The sequence below is a fragment of the Chiloscyllium punctatum genome, chromosome 3, assembly GCF_047496795.1.
Source record: "Chiloscyllium punctatum isolate Juve2018m chromosome 3, sChiPun1.3, whole genome shotgun sequence".
Lineage (NCBI taxonomy): Eukaryota > Metazoa > Chordata > Chondrichthyes > Orectolobiformes > Hemiscylliidae > Chiloscyllium > Chiloscyllium punctatum.
The window spans coordinates 88,715,213-88,736,872 of record NC_092741.1 but is presented as its reverse complement, the minus strand read 5'-3'; the positions used below and the strand labels follow the sequence as shown (position 1 = coordinate 88,736,872).

Sequence of the window (21,660 nt, the reverse complement as noted above, 5' to 3'; positions counted from 1 at the left end):
TTGTTCTGCTGGTGAGACAAGACATATTAATTTCTACTTGCTAGTTTCTGCTCTGTGAATGTGTGAGTGTCATTATCAAACTGTACATGTCAGTTCATGTGATTTGAAACTGGGAGTGTTATCAATCTGTTCTGCTTAATGAAAATGAGGCAGAAATTGACAGGAACAGATTGATAACACTCCCAGTTTCAAATCACATGAACTGACATGTACAGTTTGATAATGACACTCACACATTCACAGAGCAGAAACTGACAAGTAGAGATTAATAACAAATACAAAATTGCTGGAAAATCCACAGGTCTGTTAGCATTTGTGAAGAGAAATCAGAGTTAGCATTTTAAGTCTAGTGACCCTTCCTCAGAATTGATGGTATCTATGTAAATGCACATAATGTAGTCTCTCAGTGGGCTGGCATGGTGTCTCAGTGATTAGCACTGCTGCTTTACAGCACTAGGGACCTGAGTTCGATCCCAGCCTTGGGCGACTGTCTGTTTGGATTTTGCACATTCTGCCCAGGTTTCCTCTGGGTGTTCTAGTTTCCTCCCATAATCCAAAGATGTGCAGGTTAAATAAATTGGCCATGCTAAATTGCCCATAGTGTTCAAGGATGTGTAGGTTATGTTCATTGGTTAGGGGTAATATAGGGTAGACGACTCCGTCTGGGTGGATCACTCTTTGGAGAGTCGGTCTGGACCTGTTGGGCTGAAGGGCCTGTTTCCACACTGTAGGGATTCTATGAATACTTAAGGATGGTGATAGTGTTATAATGGGAATTGTCTGTGAGGTATAATTCAATGAATATGTTAGCCTGTTCCTTATCTCATCTATGTGACAGCTCTCCCCCAAATGTTAGTCAGGAAAACTTTGCAGGATCCATTAGGTTGGGTTTGCCAATGTCATTTTCAGTAGCTAAGTTAAGTTGTGTATCTAGTTTAATTCCTTTTTGACTTTGCAACAGAAGGCATTTAAGAGTCAATTGCCTTGCTGTGGGTCTGGATTCTCGTATAGGCCAGACCAAGTATGGTTGCCAGCAATTCTTCCTCAAGGGTATTAGTGAATGACTTGAGATTTATGGCCACTGAGGCTACTTTTTCTTTCCAGATTTATGAATTGAATTTATTTTCCGCCAGTTTCCATGGTGTGATATGAACCTATGTCTCCAGATGATTAGCCTTGGCTACTGGCATTATTAGTCTAGTGACATTACTATTATACCATCATCTCTCTCATATCATTAGGAACTACAAGACTCTCAGTGTGATTGACTATATGACTTGCAGCTTCTGATATTGTGCAATAAAACAAAGAAAGACTGGTATTTGTATACAAACTTTCACAAGCTTGTGATCTCCCAAGGTAACTTGCATCCAATGAAATACTTTTGAAGGGTAATGACTGTTGTAATGTAAGAAATGTAGCAACTGATGCCCACATAGTACCAGAAAGTATTGCTCAAGCTTTCTGTACATATGTGCAAACCCTTCAACCTTATGGTATTTTAAAAATTTGTCTATCTCTTCCTTAAACGTGTTAACGTCCTGGCATCCATCCCTCACTCTGGGGTAATGAATTTCACAGATTCATTACTTTTTGAGAAAAGTAACTCCTTCTCATCTCTGTTTTAAATTTGCTTGCCCTTAGCCAAAAACTATGACCTCTAATTCTAGATTATCCCACAAAGGAAACATTGGCTCAATGTCTACTTTTTCAATTCCATTTATATATCTTAATTAGATTTCCTCTCCTTCATCTAAATGCTGGATAATATAGGCCTAAATTTCTCAATCTCACTTCATAAGACAAACTCCTCATCTCTTGAATCAATCCAATGACCCTCATCTGAACTGCCTCCAATACAACTACAGCCCTCCTCAGCAAAGGGGCCATGACTGTACTCAGTAGTCCAGGTGTGGCCTCGCCAATGCCTTGCATAGTTACAGCAATACTTCCCTACTTTGATCCTTTATCCGTTTAGCAATAAATGCCAAAATTCCATTTGCCTTCCTTACCACCTGATACACTCATATACTAGTTGTTTGTGATTCATGCATGAGAACAGAAAAATCCCAAAGCACCAATGTACTCTGAAGTTTCTCTCCATTTAGATAATGAGTTACCTTTCTGTTCTTCCTACCAAAATGAGTAGCCTGTGATAGTTTACAATATGGTATGCCTTAGTTTCTGCCTTTATGTTATTTTTAACTTAGTGGCATGTTAGAATCTTTCTTCCTCTCTGGAATATATTAGTTTGGCAGAGTTGAATATCTTGTTAAACATACCTAAAAGTTTAGTCTTCCTTTAGTCAACTAGGAACAAACCTGTCCTCATGCCTATGTGATTATCTTTGCTTAACTCCAGAACACACTTGTGTGGAACTCAAGTTTCTTACCTTCAAACTGATCATTCTTCCTGAGAGAATCCTTTATGATAAGATTGTTAATTAACCCCAACTCATTACAAAATACCAAATCCAGAATAGTCAGTTCCCTGGTTGGTTTCACAACATAGTTTTCCAAGAAACAATCTCTAATATGTTCAATAAACTTGCCTTTGAGACTACTCTTGCCAATTTAATTATTCCAGTCTATATGCATTTTAAAATCAACCATGATTTTTGTTGTACCTTTCTTCTAAGCTTGCAGTATTTCCTGGTTTATAGTGGGCCCTATTGCTAGATCACTGTTTGCCGACTTATAGATTACTGCCACCAGGAACTTCTTTCCCTCGCTATTTTTTATTTCTACGCAGACAGATTCTAAATCTTGATTTTGAGTGCTTAAATAATTTCTTAATCCAGCACTTATTTCTTCTTTTCCTTACAAACCAAACCACCTTCTTTTCCTTCCTGCTTACAGCTTTGAAACCCTGAGTACCCTTAGATATACAATTCCCCAACCGGGACTTGTAACCATATCTTAGTAATCACCACAAAATTAGATCCCATTTGTCTCTCTTTGTGCTGTTAGCTCATTAATTGTATTCCAAATGCTTTGTGAATTCAGCTACAAAGCTTTTAAGTTTACTCTACCATCAAATTTCCTTATGGTTTTATGATTCTTGGTACAATTTGACATTCACATTTTCTGTTCTTTGTTTATATTTTCTGGTAACAATCAACCTCATCACTAACCTGCAATCTTACCTTCTCCTTTAACACTGATTTCTAATTTTCAATGCAACTGAATATCCTCCCAACATTATGCATTTTAAAACTGAATCTACAGCCATAGTTATGTGATTTGAGACAAAAAAAACCTGCAGATGCTGGAATCCAAAGTAGACAGGCAGGAGGTTGGAAGAACACAGCAGGCCAGGCAGTATCAGGAGGCGCAGAAGTTGACATTTTGGGTGTGAAGGGCTTTTGCCCGAAACGTCGATTTCGAAGTACTTGGATGCTGCCTGAACTGCTGTGCTCTTCCAGCACCACTAATCCAGAATCTGGTTTCCAGCATCTGCAGTCATTGTTTTTACCTCGTTGATTTTGGGTGTAACCCTTCTTCAGGACTGGGGCTGGCATGGGGAAGTTGCAGATAAAGGGGAGGTGGGGGCGGGGTGGTGAAGTGGGGATAGGTGAAGACAAGTAGAGGGTAGGACCTGGTTGGTCAGTGGGAGGAATGAATCCTGTTGATGGTAGGGAGCAGTGGAAGGGAGAGGGAGAGGCTGGAAAGGAAGTCAGAGGATGTGGAAATTATTTGAAATTGAGATCTCAAAGTTAAATCCTCCGGGCTGTAGGGTGCCCAGGCGAAAGATAAGGTGTTGTTCCTCCAGTAGGAGCTGTGGTTTGTTTTGGCAATGGAGAAGGCCAAGGATGGTCAAGTCAGAAAGGGAGTGGAAAGGGGAATTGAAATGAGCGGTGATTGGGAGGTCTGGCCAGCCCCTGCAGGTCTGGCTGAGATGCTCGGCAAAACGTTTCCTAAGTTTACGTTTGGTCTCCCCGATGTAGAGAAGACCACATCGGGAGCAACTGCAGTAAACTAGGTTGGAGGAGAGGCAGGTGAACCTCTGCCTCTGGAAGGACTGTTTGGGGCCCTGGTTGGAGGTGAGGGGGGTGGTGTACCAGCAGGATTTGCATCTTCCCTGGTTGTAGGGGAAGGCACCAGGGGTTCGGGGGGTGGGTGGGGGGGGGGGGGGGAAATGGTTTGGTGCGAACCAAGGATTGTTGGAGGGAACAGTCCTTGTGGAAGGGAGAGAAGGGTGGGGAGGGGAAGATATTCTTTGTGGTGAAGTCTATTTGGAGTTGGTGAGGTCTTTTTGGAGTTCGTGGAAGTGTTTGAGAATGATGCATTGGTTGCGGAGACTGGTGGGGTGATAGGTTAGGACAAGGGGGACTCTGCCTTTGTTGCATGGGGGGGGGTTTAGAGTGGTGGAACAGGGAATGAAGATGGTGTGGCAGAGGGCTGTCTGGATGATGGAGGGAGGAAAAGCACGTTTTTATGTGATTCAGTAGGTCCCAGGTCTGGTCACAGTAAGATTCAGGTGGAGCCCATCCCGTTGGAACTGCTTCCTCCCTCCTCAGTTCAGGTGTCAATCTCCCTTGAATTTTAACCCACTTCTCCGATTCTAATCTTTGAGCCATGCATTTATCTTTTATTGATGTGTGCCAAATAGTTCATCGCTCAAGTAATAATCCAGCAATTGTTACCTTTTTGGTTCTCAATTCTCAATTTAGCCCTTAATGATTGATGATTTGCTACATCCATTGTCAGAAACTGCATCCAGTTAGAATAAATCAGAAGCACTAGCCTACATCTACATTTGTCAATATCGGTATCAACATCCTTAGGATTGAAAATTCACTCTTCTCACTGATCAAGTGCCGACTATGTTGTTAGCCCCATCAGGATCTGGGGGTCATCAAGGTCTGGGCATCTACAGATGGTCAGATTGTCTTCACCACTATAGTTTTGAGGTTGAGAACTTGAACAGTTCACGCAATCGAATAGTTGACATGTTTAGCCATAATATACCATAGACTGTGTTAGCCATAGCAAAGTGAATTGTGACATTGAAGAGGACATGATAATGGTGATTTTACATGTGAGTGTGAATCTTATTATGGCAGAGGTGTTGAAGGCAGGAATGCCAAAGGAGAGCTCACTGCAAAGTGTGAACTCATAGTTAAAAACACAATAATCTTGCAAAATAGAAGAGTTGTTCCTGTACTTCAGCAGAATATGCAATGATCTTACATTGTTTGGTGATACTAATATTGTGCACTCACCTTGCATATTTATCTCAAAATTTGCTACAACGACATGTATTGCAACTTAATCTTAAAGGATATTTGGACTCATATTAATGTGAAACAAGTATTCCATGAAATAGACTGGTGGCCAGCTACAGAAAGCTATATAGAAGAATTTAATAAAAATTGCTTAGCTTGTACAATCAGTGAAAGCTCCTGTCAAACTGGTTCTCATAATTCTGCAACTGACCCCATAGCCAACAGAACCACAGCAACAATTCTAAGTTGATTATTTTGGAGAAGTGCAAGCAGCCCCCAAGAAATCACTTTTTTTGTTGTTCATGATCTACAGAGCAAAGGTCTGGAAATCATTATAACAAATTCTATAATCATCACTTTGTCGTTGATATTCTAGACAAGCTGTTAACAAAATGGTGGCTGTCAGGAATGATCATCAGTAACATGAAACAGAAGGTTGTTTCTAGTCAATTCATGGAGTTTTTAGCAAACTACAGAACTCAACATTGTTGGAATACAATCTGCAATTCAATGGTGGCATTGAATGATTCTACAGAATGATAAAGGACAGTCTGAGAGCCAGTATATCAGAAGGGAAAAAAATTGAAGAAACAAAATTAATAAACAGCGAACGACACAACTGATCTTGGAGGAACCTGTTTGGGAGAGGTTACAGCACAGACACAGATAAGTGAATAGTTTTAAGTGTGGCCTTGAGGCCTTGTTGTAAGTCTGCAGTAGTGAATAGAGTGGGTCCTTTCTTGATTATATGTTTTATTGAGGTATGTCTCTTGATTAAACTTAAAAATATAAGCCAGAAGTATTAAGTTTGCAGTGTTTTGTAGAGGAATATGACAGGGCTATTTTCCGTGTCTTCAGATTGGAAGAAGCAAAAATGGCCCTTAGTAGAGTGATATGCTCTTCTTGTCAGTTGTGGGAGTTTAGGGAGAGTTTACCTGTTGCTGAGGATTATATCTGCATTAAATGCCGTTGGATGTGAATCCTATCAGGTCGAATGGATCGGTTGGAATGACAGTTAGAGGCAATGAGGAATTTACAAGAGCAAGGGGGTGTGATGGATGGCAGGTATAGGAAGGGAGAAAAGTCGCAGATACAGTCACATACATGGGTTAACTCCAGGAGAGGTAAAGGAGAGGAAAGAAAGGTAGGCAGGTAGTACAGGCATCTTCTGTGGCTATTCACGTTTCAAACAAGTATGCTCTTTTGGAAAATATAGGGGGTGATGGATTCTCAGGAGAATGTAGCACGAACAGCCAAGTTTCTGGTTTTGAAACTGGCTCTAATGCAATGAGGGATATGTTAGGTTCCAAGAGATCAATTGTGTTAGGGGATTCTCTTGTCCGAGGCACAGACAAACATTTCTGTGGCCAGCAGTGAAAAATCAGAATGGTGTGTTGCTTCCCTGGTGCCAGGATTAAGGATGTCTCAGAGAGGGTGCAGAATGTTCTCAAGGGAGAGAAGGGCCAGCAGGAGGTCATTGTAACATTGGAGCCAAGGACATAGGAAGGGAAAAAGTTGAGATTCTTAAGGGAGAATACAGAGAGTTAGACAGGAATTTAAAAAGGAGGTTCTCAAGGGTAGTAATATCTGGATTATCCCTGGTGCTATGAGCCAGTGAGGGAAGGAATAGGAGGATAGAGCAGATGAATGTGTGGCTGAGAAGCTGGTGTATGGGAGAATGATTCACACTTTTGGATCACTGGGATCTCTTCTGGGGTAGAAATGACCTGTAAAAGAAGGACGGATTGTGCTTAAATTGGTAGCGGACTAATATACTTGCAAGGCGATTTGCTAGAGCAGCTTGGGAGGATTTATACTAGTAAGGTGGGAGGGTGGGACCCAGGGAGATAGTGAGGAAAGAGATCAATCTGAGACTGGTACAGTTGAGAACAGAAGCAAGTCAAACAGTCAGGGCAGGCTGAGACAAAGCAGAGAATAAGGCAGGACAGATAAATTAAACTGCATTTATTTCAATGCAAGGGGCCTAACAGGGAAGGCAGATGAACTCAGGGCATGGTTCAGAACATAGGACTGAGATATCATAGCAATTACAGAAACATGGCTCAGGGATACACAGGGCTGGCAGCTTAATGTTCCAGGATACAAATGCAACAGGAAGGATAGAAAGGGAGGCAAGAGAGGAGGGGGAGTAGCGTTTTTGATAAGGGATAGCATTATAGCTGTACTGAGGGAAGACATTCCTGGAAATACTTACAGGGAGGTTATTTGGGTGGAACTGAGAAACAAGAAAGGGATGATCACCTTATTGGGATTGTATTATAGACCCCCTAATAGTCAGAGGGAAATTGAGGAACAAATTTGTAAGATCTCAGTTATCTGTAAGAATGAGAGGGTGGTTACGGTAAGGGATTTGAACTTCCCAAACATAAACTGGGACTGCCATCGTGTTAAGGGTTTAGATGGAGAGGAATTTGTTGAGTGTGTACAAGAAAGTTTTCTGATTCAGTATGTGGATGTACCTACTAGAGAAGGTGCAAACCTTGACCTACTCTTGGGAAATAAGGCAGGGCAGGTGACTGAGGTGTCAATAGGGGAGCACTTTGGGGCTAGTGACCATAATTCTATTCATTTTAAAATAGTGGTAGAAAAGGATAGACCAGATCTAAAACTTGAAGTTCTAAATTAGAGAAAGGCGAATTTTGATGGTATTAGGCAGGTAAAGAGACGGCTGGAAAATGGGAAGCCTTCAGAAATGAGATAAAGAGAGTGCAGAGACAGTGTATTCCTGTTAGGGTGAAAGGAAAGTCTGATAGGTATACAGAATGCTTGATGACAAAAGAAGGAAGGAAGCATATGTCAGGTATAGACAGGATAGTTAGAGTGAATCCTTAGAAGAGTATAAAGGAAGTAGAAGTATACTTAAGAGGTAAATCAGGAGGGCAAAAAAGGGAAATGAGATAGCTTTGACAAATAGGGTTATAGAGAATCCAAAGGGTCTTTTACAAATACATTAAGGACAAAAGGGTAAATAGGAGCAAGGCATCCTTTATGTGGAACCACAGGAATTGGGGCAGATAATAAATGAGCATTTTGTGTCAGTATTTACTGTGGAAAAGGACATGGAAAATATAGACTGTAGGGAAATAGATGGTGACATCTTGAAAAATGTCTATATTATAGAGATGGAAGTGCTGGATGTCTTGAAAAACATAAAAGTGGATAAATCCCCAGGACCTGATCAGGTGTACCCTAGAACTCTGTGGGAAGCTAGGGAACTGATTGCTGGGCCTCTTGCTGAGATATTAGTATCATCAATAGTCACAGGTGAGGTGCCGGAATACTGGAGGTTGGCTAACGTGGTGCCACTGTTTAAGAAGGGTGGTAAAGACAAGCCAGGGAACTACAGACTGGTGAGCCTGACATCACTGGTGGGCAAGTTATTGGAGGGAGTCCTGAGGGACAGGATGTACATGTATTTGGAAAGGCAAGGACTGATTAAGGATCGTCAACATGGCTTTGTGCGTGGGAAATCATTTCTCACAAACTTGATTGACTTTTTTGAAGAGGTAACAAAGAGGATTGATGACGGAAGAGCGGTAGATGTGATCTATATGGACTTCAGTAAGGCGTTCGACAAGGTTCCCCATGGGAGACTGGTTAGCAAGGTTAGATCTCACGGAATAAAGGGAGAACTAGCCATCTGGATACAGAACTGGCTCAAAGAGGGTGGTGGGTTGTTTTTCAGATTGGAGGCCAGTGGAGTACCAGAATGGTCGGTGCTGGGTCCACTGCTTTTCGTCATTTATGTAAATGATTTGGACGTGAGCATAAGAGGTATAGTTAGTAAGTTTACAGATGACACTAAAATTGGAGGTGAAGTGGGCAGCAAAGAAGGCTACCTCAGATTACAACGGGACCTTGATCAGATGAGCCAATGGGCTGAGGAGTGGCAGATGGAGTTTAATTTAGATAAATGCCTGCTGCTGCATTTCGGGAAAGCAAATCTTAGCAGGACTTATACACTTAATGGTAAGGTCCTAGGGAGTGTTGCTGAACAAAGATACCTTGGAGTGCAGGTTAATAGCTCCTTGAAAGTGGAGTCACAGCTAGATAGGATAGTGAAGAAGGCATTTGGTGTGCTTTCCTTTATCGGTCAGTGTATTGAGTACAGGAATTGGGAGGTCATGTTATGGCTGTACAGGACATTGGTTAGACCACTGTTGGAATATTGTGTGCAATTTTGGTCTCCCTACTTTTGGAAAGTTGTTGTGAAACTTGAAAGTGTTCATAGAAGGTTTACAAGGATGTTGCCCGGGTTGGAGGATTTGAGCTATAGGGAGAGGTTGAATAGGCTCAGGCTGTTTTCCCTGAAGTGTCGGGGGCTGAGGGGTGACCTTATAGAGGTTTCTAAAATCATGAGGGGCATGGATAGGATAAATAGACAAGATTTTTTTCCATGGGTGGGAGGGGGAGTCCAGAACTAGAGGGCATAGGTTTACGGTGAGAGGGGAAAGATATAAAAGAGACCTAAGGGGCAACAGTTTCACACAAAGGGTGGTATGTGTGTGTGTATGTGGAATAGGCTGCCAGAGGAAATGGTGGAGGCTGGTACAATTGCAACATTTAAAAGGCATCTGGATGGGTATATGAATAGGAAAGGTTTGGAGGGATATGGACAGGGAGCTGGCAGGTGGGACTAGATTGGGTTGGGATATCTGGTCGGCATGGATGAGTTTGACCAAAGGGTCTGTTTCCATGCTGTACATCTCTGTGTTTATGACTCTACGATTCTAATTATATCCTACTTGCCAAATTACAATCCATTGCATACTCTCTAGTTGGGAATTCACCAGTTAACTACATGATGGTCTATTGTTTTTGCACGCCACTAACCATTCTTAAGGCACGCCACTAACCATTCAACAAAACTGTCAGAGGGAAAGCAGGAGAAGTCACAAAGCAACAAGGTAAAGTGATAGTGAACTTTGATAATTGAGAGGAGTAAAGGCATCATGATTTGAAGTTGGGTTTGCATCAAGCAATCAAATCAGGACAACAAGCTTGCATTATCTCTATGTGGACCAAATCAGATCAAGTATTTGCTCAGTACCAATGACAACACAAGTAGAATGGAAAAATCTTGATAGCAAATAGACCACGATATAATTATACAATTATTACAGCTTTGAAGGAAGCCATGCAGCCTTTCACATCTGTGATGACTCAGTGAAAGTGAAATCCAGCTGAATCTATTACGCTCCTGCCTTTTCCCCCATAGCTGTCCAATTTTTACCACCGCAGATAATGATCCTAGTTTCTTGGAAAATTCAAAATTGTACCTTCCTCGGGAAATGCATTCCAGATCCCACCACTCCTCGTCTGAAAAATGATTTCCCTTATGTAGCCATTACTGTCTTGCCAACCACCTGAAGTTTTTGCCTTTTGGTTCTTGATCATTCCAGCAGTGGGAACAGTTATTTCCTGTCTGCTCTGTTTAGACCATTCTCGATTTTGAGCACTTTAATCAATTGTCCCTCAACTTCTTTTCCAAGGAAAATAGTCCCATAAAATTGATTATTTCTGGTACCATAGAAGCAATACGTTTCACAGGATATTTCAAATCAAGAACCCAAAATTATTATTCTAAAGTTATTTTTTCATTGATAGAAGTTCATGGTTATTTTGCAAAGTAAATGTTAAGAGTGGAAGAACAAATGTCTAGGCATACTTATTCCTCAATTGAACCTTTGACATGAACTTAGCTTGACTACAAAGAAATGTATGACTAAATGTTGTTGAATCAATTTTGTTTAGACTGTGAGCTAAAGAAACTATGTACACTGATCTGAAATGTATAGTGAGTTTCTTATATTACAGGATGATACAAGTGTGTTCTTATATTGTGCATTTAATTCAGAACATGTAGATTTTCTTCACTCATTCCCTGAATTTATGTATTTAGTAGTCATCATCTACATAGTCAAAAACTCAGCTAGTTTGACAGCACCGGTGAAGAGATGAACGAAGTTAACCTTTCGAGTCAAATATGACTCTCCTTCTGAACATTTTGTTTCAAATTTCCACCATTTGCTGTGCTTTGCTTTTGTGCTTATTTTGTCATAATCATTTTAATCAACCTGTTCAGACATATTATGACACATCTCTTGTCCTGGTGAGACCAGACTTCAGACCTTTTATCCCAGAGGTAGGGACATTATCACTACATCACAAGAGTCAATATTTTGCTTTTATGTACATGCTCAGACTTCTTTTATTTGTATTAAGTACATTTACAAGTGAGGAACTCCGTTGATTTGCCACCTTGGGCAGCTTTCATTTTTTATGTGACTTCAGCACAAGATGTAACTTAACATGGTTTGCACCAAAATAAGCCCAGGCAACCACTATTTAATGCATATTATAAAGCCTTAGGTATAATTCCAGTGAATTAGAACTGCACAGACTCTAATAGTGCACTGCAGGCCAGCCATAATATTGTTTTGCTACAGTTCTGAAGACGGGTCACTGGACCTGAAATGCTAACTGTGCTAAATGCTTCTCTCCACAGACGCTGCCAGGCCTGTTGAGTTCTTCTAGCAACTTCTGTTTTTGTTTCTGATTTCCAGCATCTGCAGTTCTTTATTTTCTTTTCACTTACTGAGCAATTTTAAACTAACTCTCTTCCCCCCTTCCCCCAACTATACACATATGTTGGGTTCGGTCTGAGCTGGAGGTTGTTTCTGGAACTTGGTTCATTTCTGGAAGTTGGTTCAGTGATTGTAATATTCAGATTAGACTCTATTACTCAGATCTTGAGAGCTATTTGACTTTAGCAGTTGGGGGCTGGGTTTCCTGCAGGGACTGGAAACCAAGCAGCTGTCAGATGTAGTAAAGAAATGCTTTATTGGTACTGCCTGTAGGCCAAGAGAAACAGGAGAGCTTACAAAGTCCCCTCAAGAAAACTGCTTGCCAGAATCTCTTCCTCAATCTCTGTTCCTACAATTTCTCACTTTCTTGATATGTCTAGCAATTCATTCCTAACTGCAGTCTTTCCACGCCATGAATTCTCTCTCTCTTCAATCACTCCTTCCTCATGGTCTCTCCCTGCCTGTGATCTCTCCTTCTCCATGGTTCTCTACACCCAAGGTCTTCCTGACAGTCTCTTCCTTCCCGGGATCTTTCTATCCATGAAGTCTCCCCCTTTCCATGATTCCCCTTCCCCATGATCTCTCCAACTTTGCTATCTCTTCCTCCCTGTAGTAATTCTCTGCCTCCTAGATCTCTGTCCCTCTGATCTCACCCACTCATTGAACATACTAAATTCTAACAGAACTCACCTGGGTTGATGGAGAAAGGTGGTCCATTGGTTGGACAATCCAAAGCCAGGCAAAGATGTCGCAGAACAAGAGGCAAGCCATTTAGGTTTTGGAATTCACTACTCAAGAGAACAGCATGAGCTGAGTCATCGAGCAACTTCAAGCCAGTGATTAATAGATTTCTAGATTTTAAAGTTATCAGGAGATGTACCTCTTCCTAGACTCTTCCTCTGGCATGTCCTCTTTTATCATAATCTCTCACTGTCTGTGATCTCTCACTCCTGAAGTCTCTCCTTCCTCCACCGTCTAACCATAATTTTTTCTTCACTCTGATCTCTCCTTCCTCTTGGTTTCTTCCTTCCTGCTGTTTTTCCTTCCTCACACTCTCTCCTTTCCAACAATCTCTCTTCTTCTCCACAATCTCTCCCTTCCTGTGATCTCTTGTCACAATCACTCCTTCTCAATGATCTCCTTGCCTGAATTCTCTCCCTTCCTATGAATGCTGATTACCACCCGGACTCTTCCATTCCCCTCCCATCCCATATCCTCCAGAGCCTGCTCCTCTGCTTTCTCCCTCCTTGTTTGTTGCCACAATCTGAGCATCCCCAGCATTCCATGACATTCTCCAATTGTTACGAATTACTTCCAGCACATTCCTTCCAAGTAAGCAACTTTCCAGTCTTTCAAAGGCTGCTGGGGCAGGAAATGAAATAAAAAGATCTATAAATGAGATCCTCCCAATAAATTCAACACCAACTGCACCCTCTCAGTCGTTCCAAGTACTCTTGCTGGAGATATAGCTTCCCATAAACATTGGGGCCATAAATGTAAATAGATTGTCAGCATTAAAGGATCACCTTTTCATACAACTTTCTTTAAAATATTTCATACTTAACTATAATAACAAACCTTACATTACATAGTTTGGTCTGTATTAAAGTAGCATAAAAGCTAATATTATCTTCAATTTTACAAAGGAATGTGTTGCCAGTTTTGGATCCCCTTTCTGAAAGTGAGTTGCCCTGTATGCTGTTGGCACTGGATCCACTGATCAATATAAATCATGTTGACATACAACCTAATCAGAGGTCTTTGAGATTGCCATCATACATTCATAATAATATTTATCTGAATATGGAATTTGGTTCACTATCTCAAAGCTCCCCCCATCCTCCTCCTAGGACCTAATTGAAGGCAGTGCTAACCATGCAATGGCTCAGATTTGAAATTCTTTTTGCCAACTAGCTGCTTTTCTTATGCATATGTGATATTAGATGTGCCTCAGGTACCTTCTTTCCAAAGGTTGTTAGCAAGATTATTTTTATTTCTTTATTCACTAAGGGGATGAGGGCATTACTTGATAGACAGCATTTATTGTCCATCCCCAATGGCCTAGAGGGCAGTTAAGAGTAAACCACATTGCTGGGTCTGGTATCACATGTAGACCCGACCAGGTGAGGATGGGAGTTTCCTTCCTTAAAGGATATCAATGGACCAGATGGGTTTTTCCTGACGATCAACAATGGATTCCTGGGTCATCATTATACTCTTAAATCCCAATTTTTAAAATTAATTTGAACCTGGGTCCCCAAAACTCTGGATTAACAGTACTAGTGATAATATGTCTAGGCCATTGTCTCCCCTATAGTATAAGCTATTAGCTAACAAAAAAGTTTCCAACTTTTATAACACCACACCCCAAAAATGGAAGTCAGGTAACAGTGTATTTCCCCCTTAGAAAGTATACTTAGATGTTCCCTTCTGCATTAATTCTCAGGAAATCACCTTTCAATTGCTGCTCCAAGTCTCATTTGAAGAAAGAAATAAGATACTGGAATGCGACAACACCACCCTGAATTAACTGAATAAAGCAAAGTATGATATGGTTATTCACTGAAGCACAATGTAAGTAGACTGCTTCTGGAAAACCGTTTGCTCCCAGTGCACTGATGTGACATATGTTATTGATTGCTAGGAGCTAGCAATTTGTTGGTTACGGCAGCTTTTTATAGTCACTTCAGATCTTGTAAAGCCTACTTCGACAGGATTTCTACTTTGTGTAACATTGCACACATGTTTGCCATAAGCCTAAGATGACATGGTCTTTCATTAACAAATGTACAGAAAGATTTGCATTCAAATTTAAAAGTGTAATAATTACAAGTTACTCAAATTAAAAAGTGATGGTTACTTTCTTAGTTAAGTACTAGATAGTATCGGATACAATCCTGCCAATAATCACTGCCAACAGCATTGGTACCATACATCATAGACTCAGTTAATTCAGACATTTGTTGCTGTAATATTGTAAGATTATGGAGTTAGTTATTTCAGTAGCCCACTGTCCCTCTGTGGGAGCTGGACTAACCCACGTTGAGACACTCTTACCTTTTTCTCCTGCTGGACATCGTTTTCTCTGCACAATACACTTTCTTGTCTCTGTGATTTTTGGACAGGGGTTCCCTTGTGCTGAAGGAAACTGCACAATATCTCGCTTCCTTGACTCATTGCCTCTCCGGAAACCACATGTCTTCCCTTGTTTTGTGCAGGGACCCCATGCAGTCCACTCACTTACTTCACAGTGCACTGTAAAGGAATAAGTAAAATTAATCATGATATTGATTACTTATTTTTGGAAATCATCTCTTTACCCCTCCTCTCATGCAGGTCCTGATTTATGCTTTAGACATAATGGATATCTTCACTGGGAACCTTACATCCGGTACTGAAGACGAGTCAACTGAAGATTCAGCTTTTCCATGTGTGTATGTACTTTTTTTTATTAGGCATGGCTGAATAGTGATGACAAAGCATTCTGTCCACCCTACCCCCATTGTACCAGCTTCTTTCAATTATTTGCCCATTCTGTCAGCTCAAAGTGTGATCATTCAACTTGACTCAGACCAGGAATTTTACTGTTCAGCTCTGGATTAAACATTAAAATTACCTGAATTATTAGGCACCTCTAGGAGACCAATCTGATGTTCACTTCTTCCTGGGTTTTAATAGGAACAAGGAGTGATTTATAATTTTGCCCTGCTGTTGAACATACATGGAATAGGTTTTCACTGACCAAGATCTTCTAAGTGTAAAGACAATTGCTTTAAAGCCTAATTCTGTACAAAATGGGAATCCAGGGAAAACATAGCCAGTCAGGTAGCATCTGAGGAGCAGGAGAATTTGATCAAGATCCCATTGTAATCTGAGGTAACCTTCTTCACTGTCCACTACACCTCCAATTTTGGTGTCATCAGCAAACTTACTAACTATACCTCTTATGTTCACATCCAAATCATTTGTATAAATGATGAAAAGTAGTGGACCCAGTACCAATCCTTGTGACACTACATCAGGAATGAAGGGCTTATGTTCAAAACGTTGATTCTCCTGCTCCTTGGTTGCTGTGCTTTTCCAGCGCTATACTCTTCAACTCTGATCTCCAGTATCTGCAGTCCTCGTTTTCTCCTAAACAGAAATTCTGCCTTAGGTGGAAAGCCAAAACTAATGGGTTTTTACAGTCAGTGGTTGTGCAGCAAGCAACATAATCCTGTAAATACTCATACAAAACTCTGCCAATGGGGAACAGCATGGTAGGATCAATACTTTGTTTAGGTATGGAAAGTGAAGTGAGTTTTGATCACAACCTGTAACCTATATTATCATGTGCGGTGAAATGAAACAGCATAACCATCAAAATTGTCTCTCTGAATGCTTGTATTGTCTGCCTTTGTTCAGATTGAGGAAGTATACAACAGTATCCATTCAGGTTACAATGAAATATTATTACACCCTGAACTGTGCTGTTGCTTTAAAAGACCTTGTGCAGTTTGAAGTGACTCCCAGATAAATAAGAGAGCAACTAATGCAATTGAATTTAAGAAATATGTTTATGACAGAAATGAATTGTAACATCAGTGAGGTACCTGGTATGAAAATGATATGGCTAGGACGTTTCAAATGGTGGAATTTTCCCAACAAACCAAATGGCTCTACAGCCATCCCCTGCTTAGAGGGGAGTTAATTGCCTAAGGTCAAGACTTCAGGTGAGGGCAAAATGGTGCCAAACTTGATTGAGTTTTTTGAAGAAATAACAAAGAGGATTGATGAGGGCAGAGTGGTAGATGTGATCTATATGGACTTCAGTAAGGCATTGGACACGGTTCGCCATGGGACACTGGTGACTAAGGTTAGATCTCATAGAATACAGGGAGAACTCAACATTTGGATACAGAACTTGCTGAAAGGTAGAAGACAGAGGATGGTGGTGGAGGGTTGTTTTTCAGACTGGAGGCCTGTGACCAGTGGAGTGCCACAAGGATCGGTGCTGGGTCCATTATTTTTCATCATTTACAGAAATGATTTGGATGTGAGCATAAGAGGTATAGTTCGTAAGTTTGCTGATGACACCAAAATTGGAGGTGTAGTGGACAGCGAAGAAGGTCACCTCAGTTTACAATGGGATCTTGATCAGATGGGCCAATGGGCTGAGGAGTGGCAGATGGAGTTTAATTTAGATAAGTTTGAGGTGCTGCATTTTGGAAAAGCAAATCTTAGCTGGACTTAATACACTTGATGGTAAGGTCCTAGGAAGTGTTGCTGAACAAAGAGACCTTGGAATGCAGGTTCATAGCTCCTTGAAAGTGGAGTCGCAGGTAGATAGGATGGTGAAGAAGGCATTTGGTATGCTTTCCTTTATTGGTCAGAGTATTGAGTACAGGAATTGGGAGGTCATGTTGCGGCAGTACTTGACATTGGTTAGGCCACTGTTGGAATATTGCGTGCAATTCTGGTCCCCTTCCTATCGGAAAAATGTTGTGAAACTTGAAAGGGTTCAGAAAGATTTACAAGGATGTTGCCAGGGTTGGAGGATTTGAGCTATAGGGAGAGGTTGAATAGGCTGGAGCTGTTTTCCCTGGAGCGTGGGAGGCTGAGAGGTGACCTTATACAGGTTTATAAAATCATGAGGGGCATGGATAGGATAAATAGACAAAGTCTTTTCCCTGGGGTGGGGGAGTCCAGAACTAGAGGTCATAGTTTTAGGGTGAGAGGGGAAAGGTATAAAAGAGACCTAAGGGGCAACTTTTTCACTCAGAGGGTGGTACGTATGGAATGAGCTGCCAGAGGAAGTGGTGGAGGCTGGTACAAATTGTAACATTTAAAAGGCATCTGAATAGGAAGGGTTTGAATTGATATGGGCTGGGAGCTGGCAGGTGGGACTAGATTGGGTTGGGAAACCTGTTCAGCATGGAAGAGTTGGACCAAAGGGTCTGTTTCCATGCTGTAGGTCTGTATGACTCTATGACATGGGTTCATATTCATATGCTAGAAGATAAAGTTGGAATTCAATGCAATCTAGAATTAACATCTAATCTAATTATAATCATGGCTGATTATCATAAAAAACAATTTCCAGTTTACTATTGTGCTTTAGAGAAGGTAATCTGCTGTTTTACTAGGTCTGGCCTGGAATGAGGGTCTTAACTGTCTCCTGAAATGGCCAACAATGGCAATTCTAGAAGAGTAAGAAGTTTTGGCTTTATCAGCAAAACCCACACCTCATGAAAGAATAACAAACGGCTAACATGAAGAGGTTTGAAGCTGGGTCACAGAAGATGGAGATTGAGGGTTAAAGGTTTTGAGATTGAGGTTTCCTAAATACACCTTGTGGGGTGTGTTGCCTCTTTTGGCCAAAAGCATGTCCCAAAGAAATCCGCTATACTTTCTTGATAGCAGCCCACCCAGTAAAAACTGACGGATTACTCGTGTGGCATGGGCCTCCCCCTGGGGTGGCAGAGGTGAGGTACCTAAAGCAAAAAGGTTGGTGGGCCACCTGATGCCCCACCCCACCTGTGAACTGTAAGCGAGATTGAGGCAGGCAGGCATACAACTCACATATCGAATTTTATGAGAGCACCCTCCACCCAACTCAAACTCTCAGGTGGAAGACTGTAAAATTTTTCTCAATATTACAGTGATATTGAACAGTTCACTTCTAATGCCAGGAGCAAGATATTTATTAGAGCTGATTGAGGATCTTCACTGTTGTTTTATATAGGTGCTGCAAAGGTCCTCCGGGAATGGTCGTGAGAGGCGTATTGGAGGAGGTAGGCTCAGCTCTTAGCTGGTTTTGACTAGTCCCAAAACCTTTGCATCTAAAAGCCAGCTTTCTGAATTGTTAGGCAAAGTCCATGTGCACTAATGTAAAAGGGGCTCTATTCTAACTTTTGCAAATCCAAAATTCTGTGGGGGCTTGACAGGGCAGATGTTGAGAAAATGTTTCGATTGGTAGGGGAGTCTCAAACTGGGGTGCAAAAGTTATAGAATAAAGGAGCACTCATTTAAAAATGTGATCTGAAGGAATTTCTTTTCCCAGAGCGTAGAGTGTGTCAGGAATTCTCTCGCCCAGAAAGTTTTCACGGATCGATCTCTGAAAGTATTCAAGATAAAGCTGTCTTTTTTTTAAAAAATGATAAATTAAGGCAATGAGGAGCTGGCATGAAAGAGGATTTGAAGTCTTGGGCAGATCATTGTGGCAGGTGGGGTGGGGCAGACTTGAAGGGCTGAATGGCCTACCCTTGCTCCTATCGCTTGTGTTTTGATGTTCTTATTCAAAAACCTTGATCACAACACAGTTTGTGAAAAGGAAAGTGTGCCTGATTGTGCAGTGCAAACATCTTTCTGTTTCTGGACAGTTATTTCATACGCTTACCAAGACTGAAATATGTGATATATTACTTGGATTGAGTCGAAAAGAATGCTCAACATTAAAAAGTTACAGAGGCAGTTATATTCACAAAAATTGAAAGGAAAGTAATTCCTATTTTTAAAAGCTAATCGTGAACTTTGGCATTTAAGCAAGTTAATAGAAACTGTTTATTCTAATGGTGTCAGATTCTTATATTGTGCAACATAGAATTCTGTTTTCTGTTAGATGCAGTGTACTTGAAAGAAAAAAAGGTAGCTTTAACTAATGTTTCCCAATCCTCTCCACAATGGAGTATTCTTTGTGTAATATGATGCAGTATAATCTAATTGGTAGAGATTGATTGCCTGATTTCTGATCAACTCACTTTTACACTGTATTTTGTGATGTCCAGGATGCTAAACTTGATGGACATGGGTGTTTTTGTAATCTCACAATTTTTGGATTCCACCAGTTTATATTCTTTTCTTTGCTCGAATTTAATTTTCCTGTTTGCTTTTATCCTTACTTTTCCATGACTTTCCCATTATTTTCTTTAATCTGGATATTATCTATCATTTTCCTTTTCTTCCTTATGTACACTGATTTCTACTATTTCATCAATATTTTCCTTTGCTTTTTCTTCCCTTTATTTTATCAACTTAATTCACAAAGAAAACAATGTGTCACAACCTGCAATTTCATACAGGCAGCCATTCATTTCCATTGGTTTTAAACAGTACAATATTGGAGAAAAATTTCTTGTTCGTACACTTAACTCTGAATACATTTCCATCAATTTGAGGTCAATAATTCCGTATTCTATTGCAAATGAAGTATAACTTGTGGTGCTGTCTTTCAAGTTTCCCTGTTATAGGAAAGGTGTTGTGAAAATTGACAGGGTAGAGAAAAGAGGGAAAAGAAGGCCCCTTCGCCAACCTCCAACACACTGCATCCACCTGGACACCCCGCGCTGGCCTATTACCTGTCCTCGACCTCTTCATTTCCAACTGCCGCCGGGACATTAACCGCCTCAACCTGTCTACCTCCCTCCCCCACTCCAACCTCTCACTCTCACAACGCACAGCCCTCCAATCCCTCTGCTCCAATCCCAACCTCACCATCAAGCCAGCGGACAAAGGGGGCGCAGTGGTAGTCTGGCGCACTGACCTCTACACCGCTGAAGCCAAACGTCAACTCGAGGACACCTCTTCCTACTGCCCCCTCGACCATGACCCCACCCCCATCACCAAACCATCATCTCCCAGACCATAAAGAACCTCATCACCTCAGGAGATCTCCCACCCACAGCTTCCAACCTCATAGTGCGGGAACCCCGCACTACCCGGTTCTACCTCCTTCCCAAGATCCACAAGCCTGACCACCCTGGCCGACCCATTGTCTCAGCATGTTCCTGCCCCACTGAACTCATCTCTACCTACCTCAACACCGTCCTATCCCCCCTAGTCCAGGAACTCCCCACATACGTTCGAGACACCACCCACGCCCTCCACCTCCTCCAAGACTTCCGTTTCCCTGGCCCCCAACGCCTCATCTTCACTATGGATATCCAATCCCTCTACACCTCCATCCACCATGACCAGGGCCTCCAAGCCCTCCGTTTTTTCCTCTCCAGACGTCCCCAACAGTACCCTTCCACCGACACTCTCATTTGTTTGGCTGAACTGGTCCTCACCCTTAATAATTTCTCCTTTGAATCTTCCCACTTCCTCCAAAACAAAGGGGCACACGTATGGGCCCCAGCTATGCCTGTCTCTTTGTTTGCTACATAGAGCAGTTGATCTTCCGTAATTACACCGGCACCACTCCCCACTTCTTCCTCCGCTACATTGATGACTGCATTGGCGCCACCTCGTGCTCCTGCGAGGAGGTTGAGCAATTCATCAACTTCACCAACACATTCCACCCTGACCTTAAATTTACCTGGACCATCTCTGACACCTCCCTCCCCTTCCTGGACCTCTCCATCTCCATTAATGACGACCGACTTGACACTGACCCAAACCCACTTACAAACCCACTGACTCCCACAGCTACCTGGATTACACCTCTTCCCACCCTATCTCTTGCAAAAATGCCATCCCGTATTCCCAATTCCTCCGCCTCCGCCGGATCTGTTCCCAGGAGGACCAGTTCCACCACAGAACACACCAGATGGCCTCCTTCTTTAGAGACCACAATTTCCCTTCCCACGTGGTTAAAGATGCCCTTCAACGCATCTCGTCCACATCCCGCACCTCCGCCCTCAGACCCCACCCCTCCAACCGTAACAAGGACAGAATGCCCCTGGTGCTCACCTTCCACCCTACTAACCTTCGCATAAACCAAATCATCCGCCGACATTTCCGCCACCTCCAAACAGACCCCACTACCAGGGATATATGTCCCTCCCCACCCCTTTCCGCTTTCCGCAAAGACCGTTCCCTCCGCGACTACCTGGTCAGGTCCACGCC

At 41.9% G+C, this 21,660-nt stretch overlaps 1 protein-coding gene across 1 annotated transcript in view; it reads right to left on the bottom strand.

Annotated features, from left to right (window-relative positions):
• rspo3 (R-spondin 3) overlaps window positions 1–21,660 on the bottom strand; it is a 112,247-nt gene that overhangs the window by 61,400 nt on the left and 29,187 nt on the right. Inside the window, exon 4 of the mRNA XM_072556004.1 lies at window positions 14,893–15,090. Coding sequence (XP_072412105.1) covers window positions 14,893–15,090 — 198 coding nt within the window. The remainder of the gene's footprint in view (window positions 1–14,892; window positions 15,091–21,660) is intronic.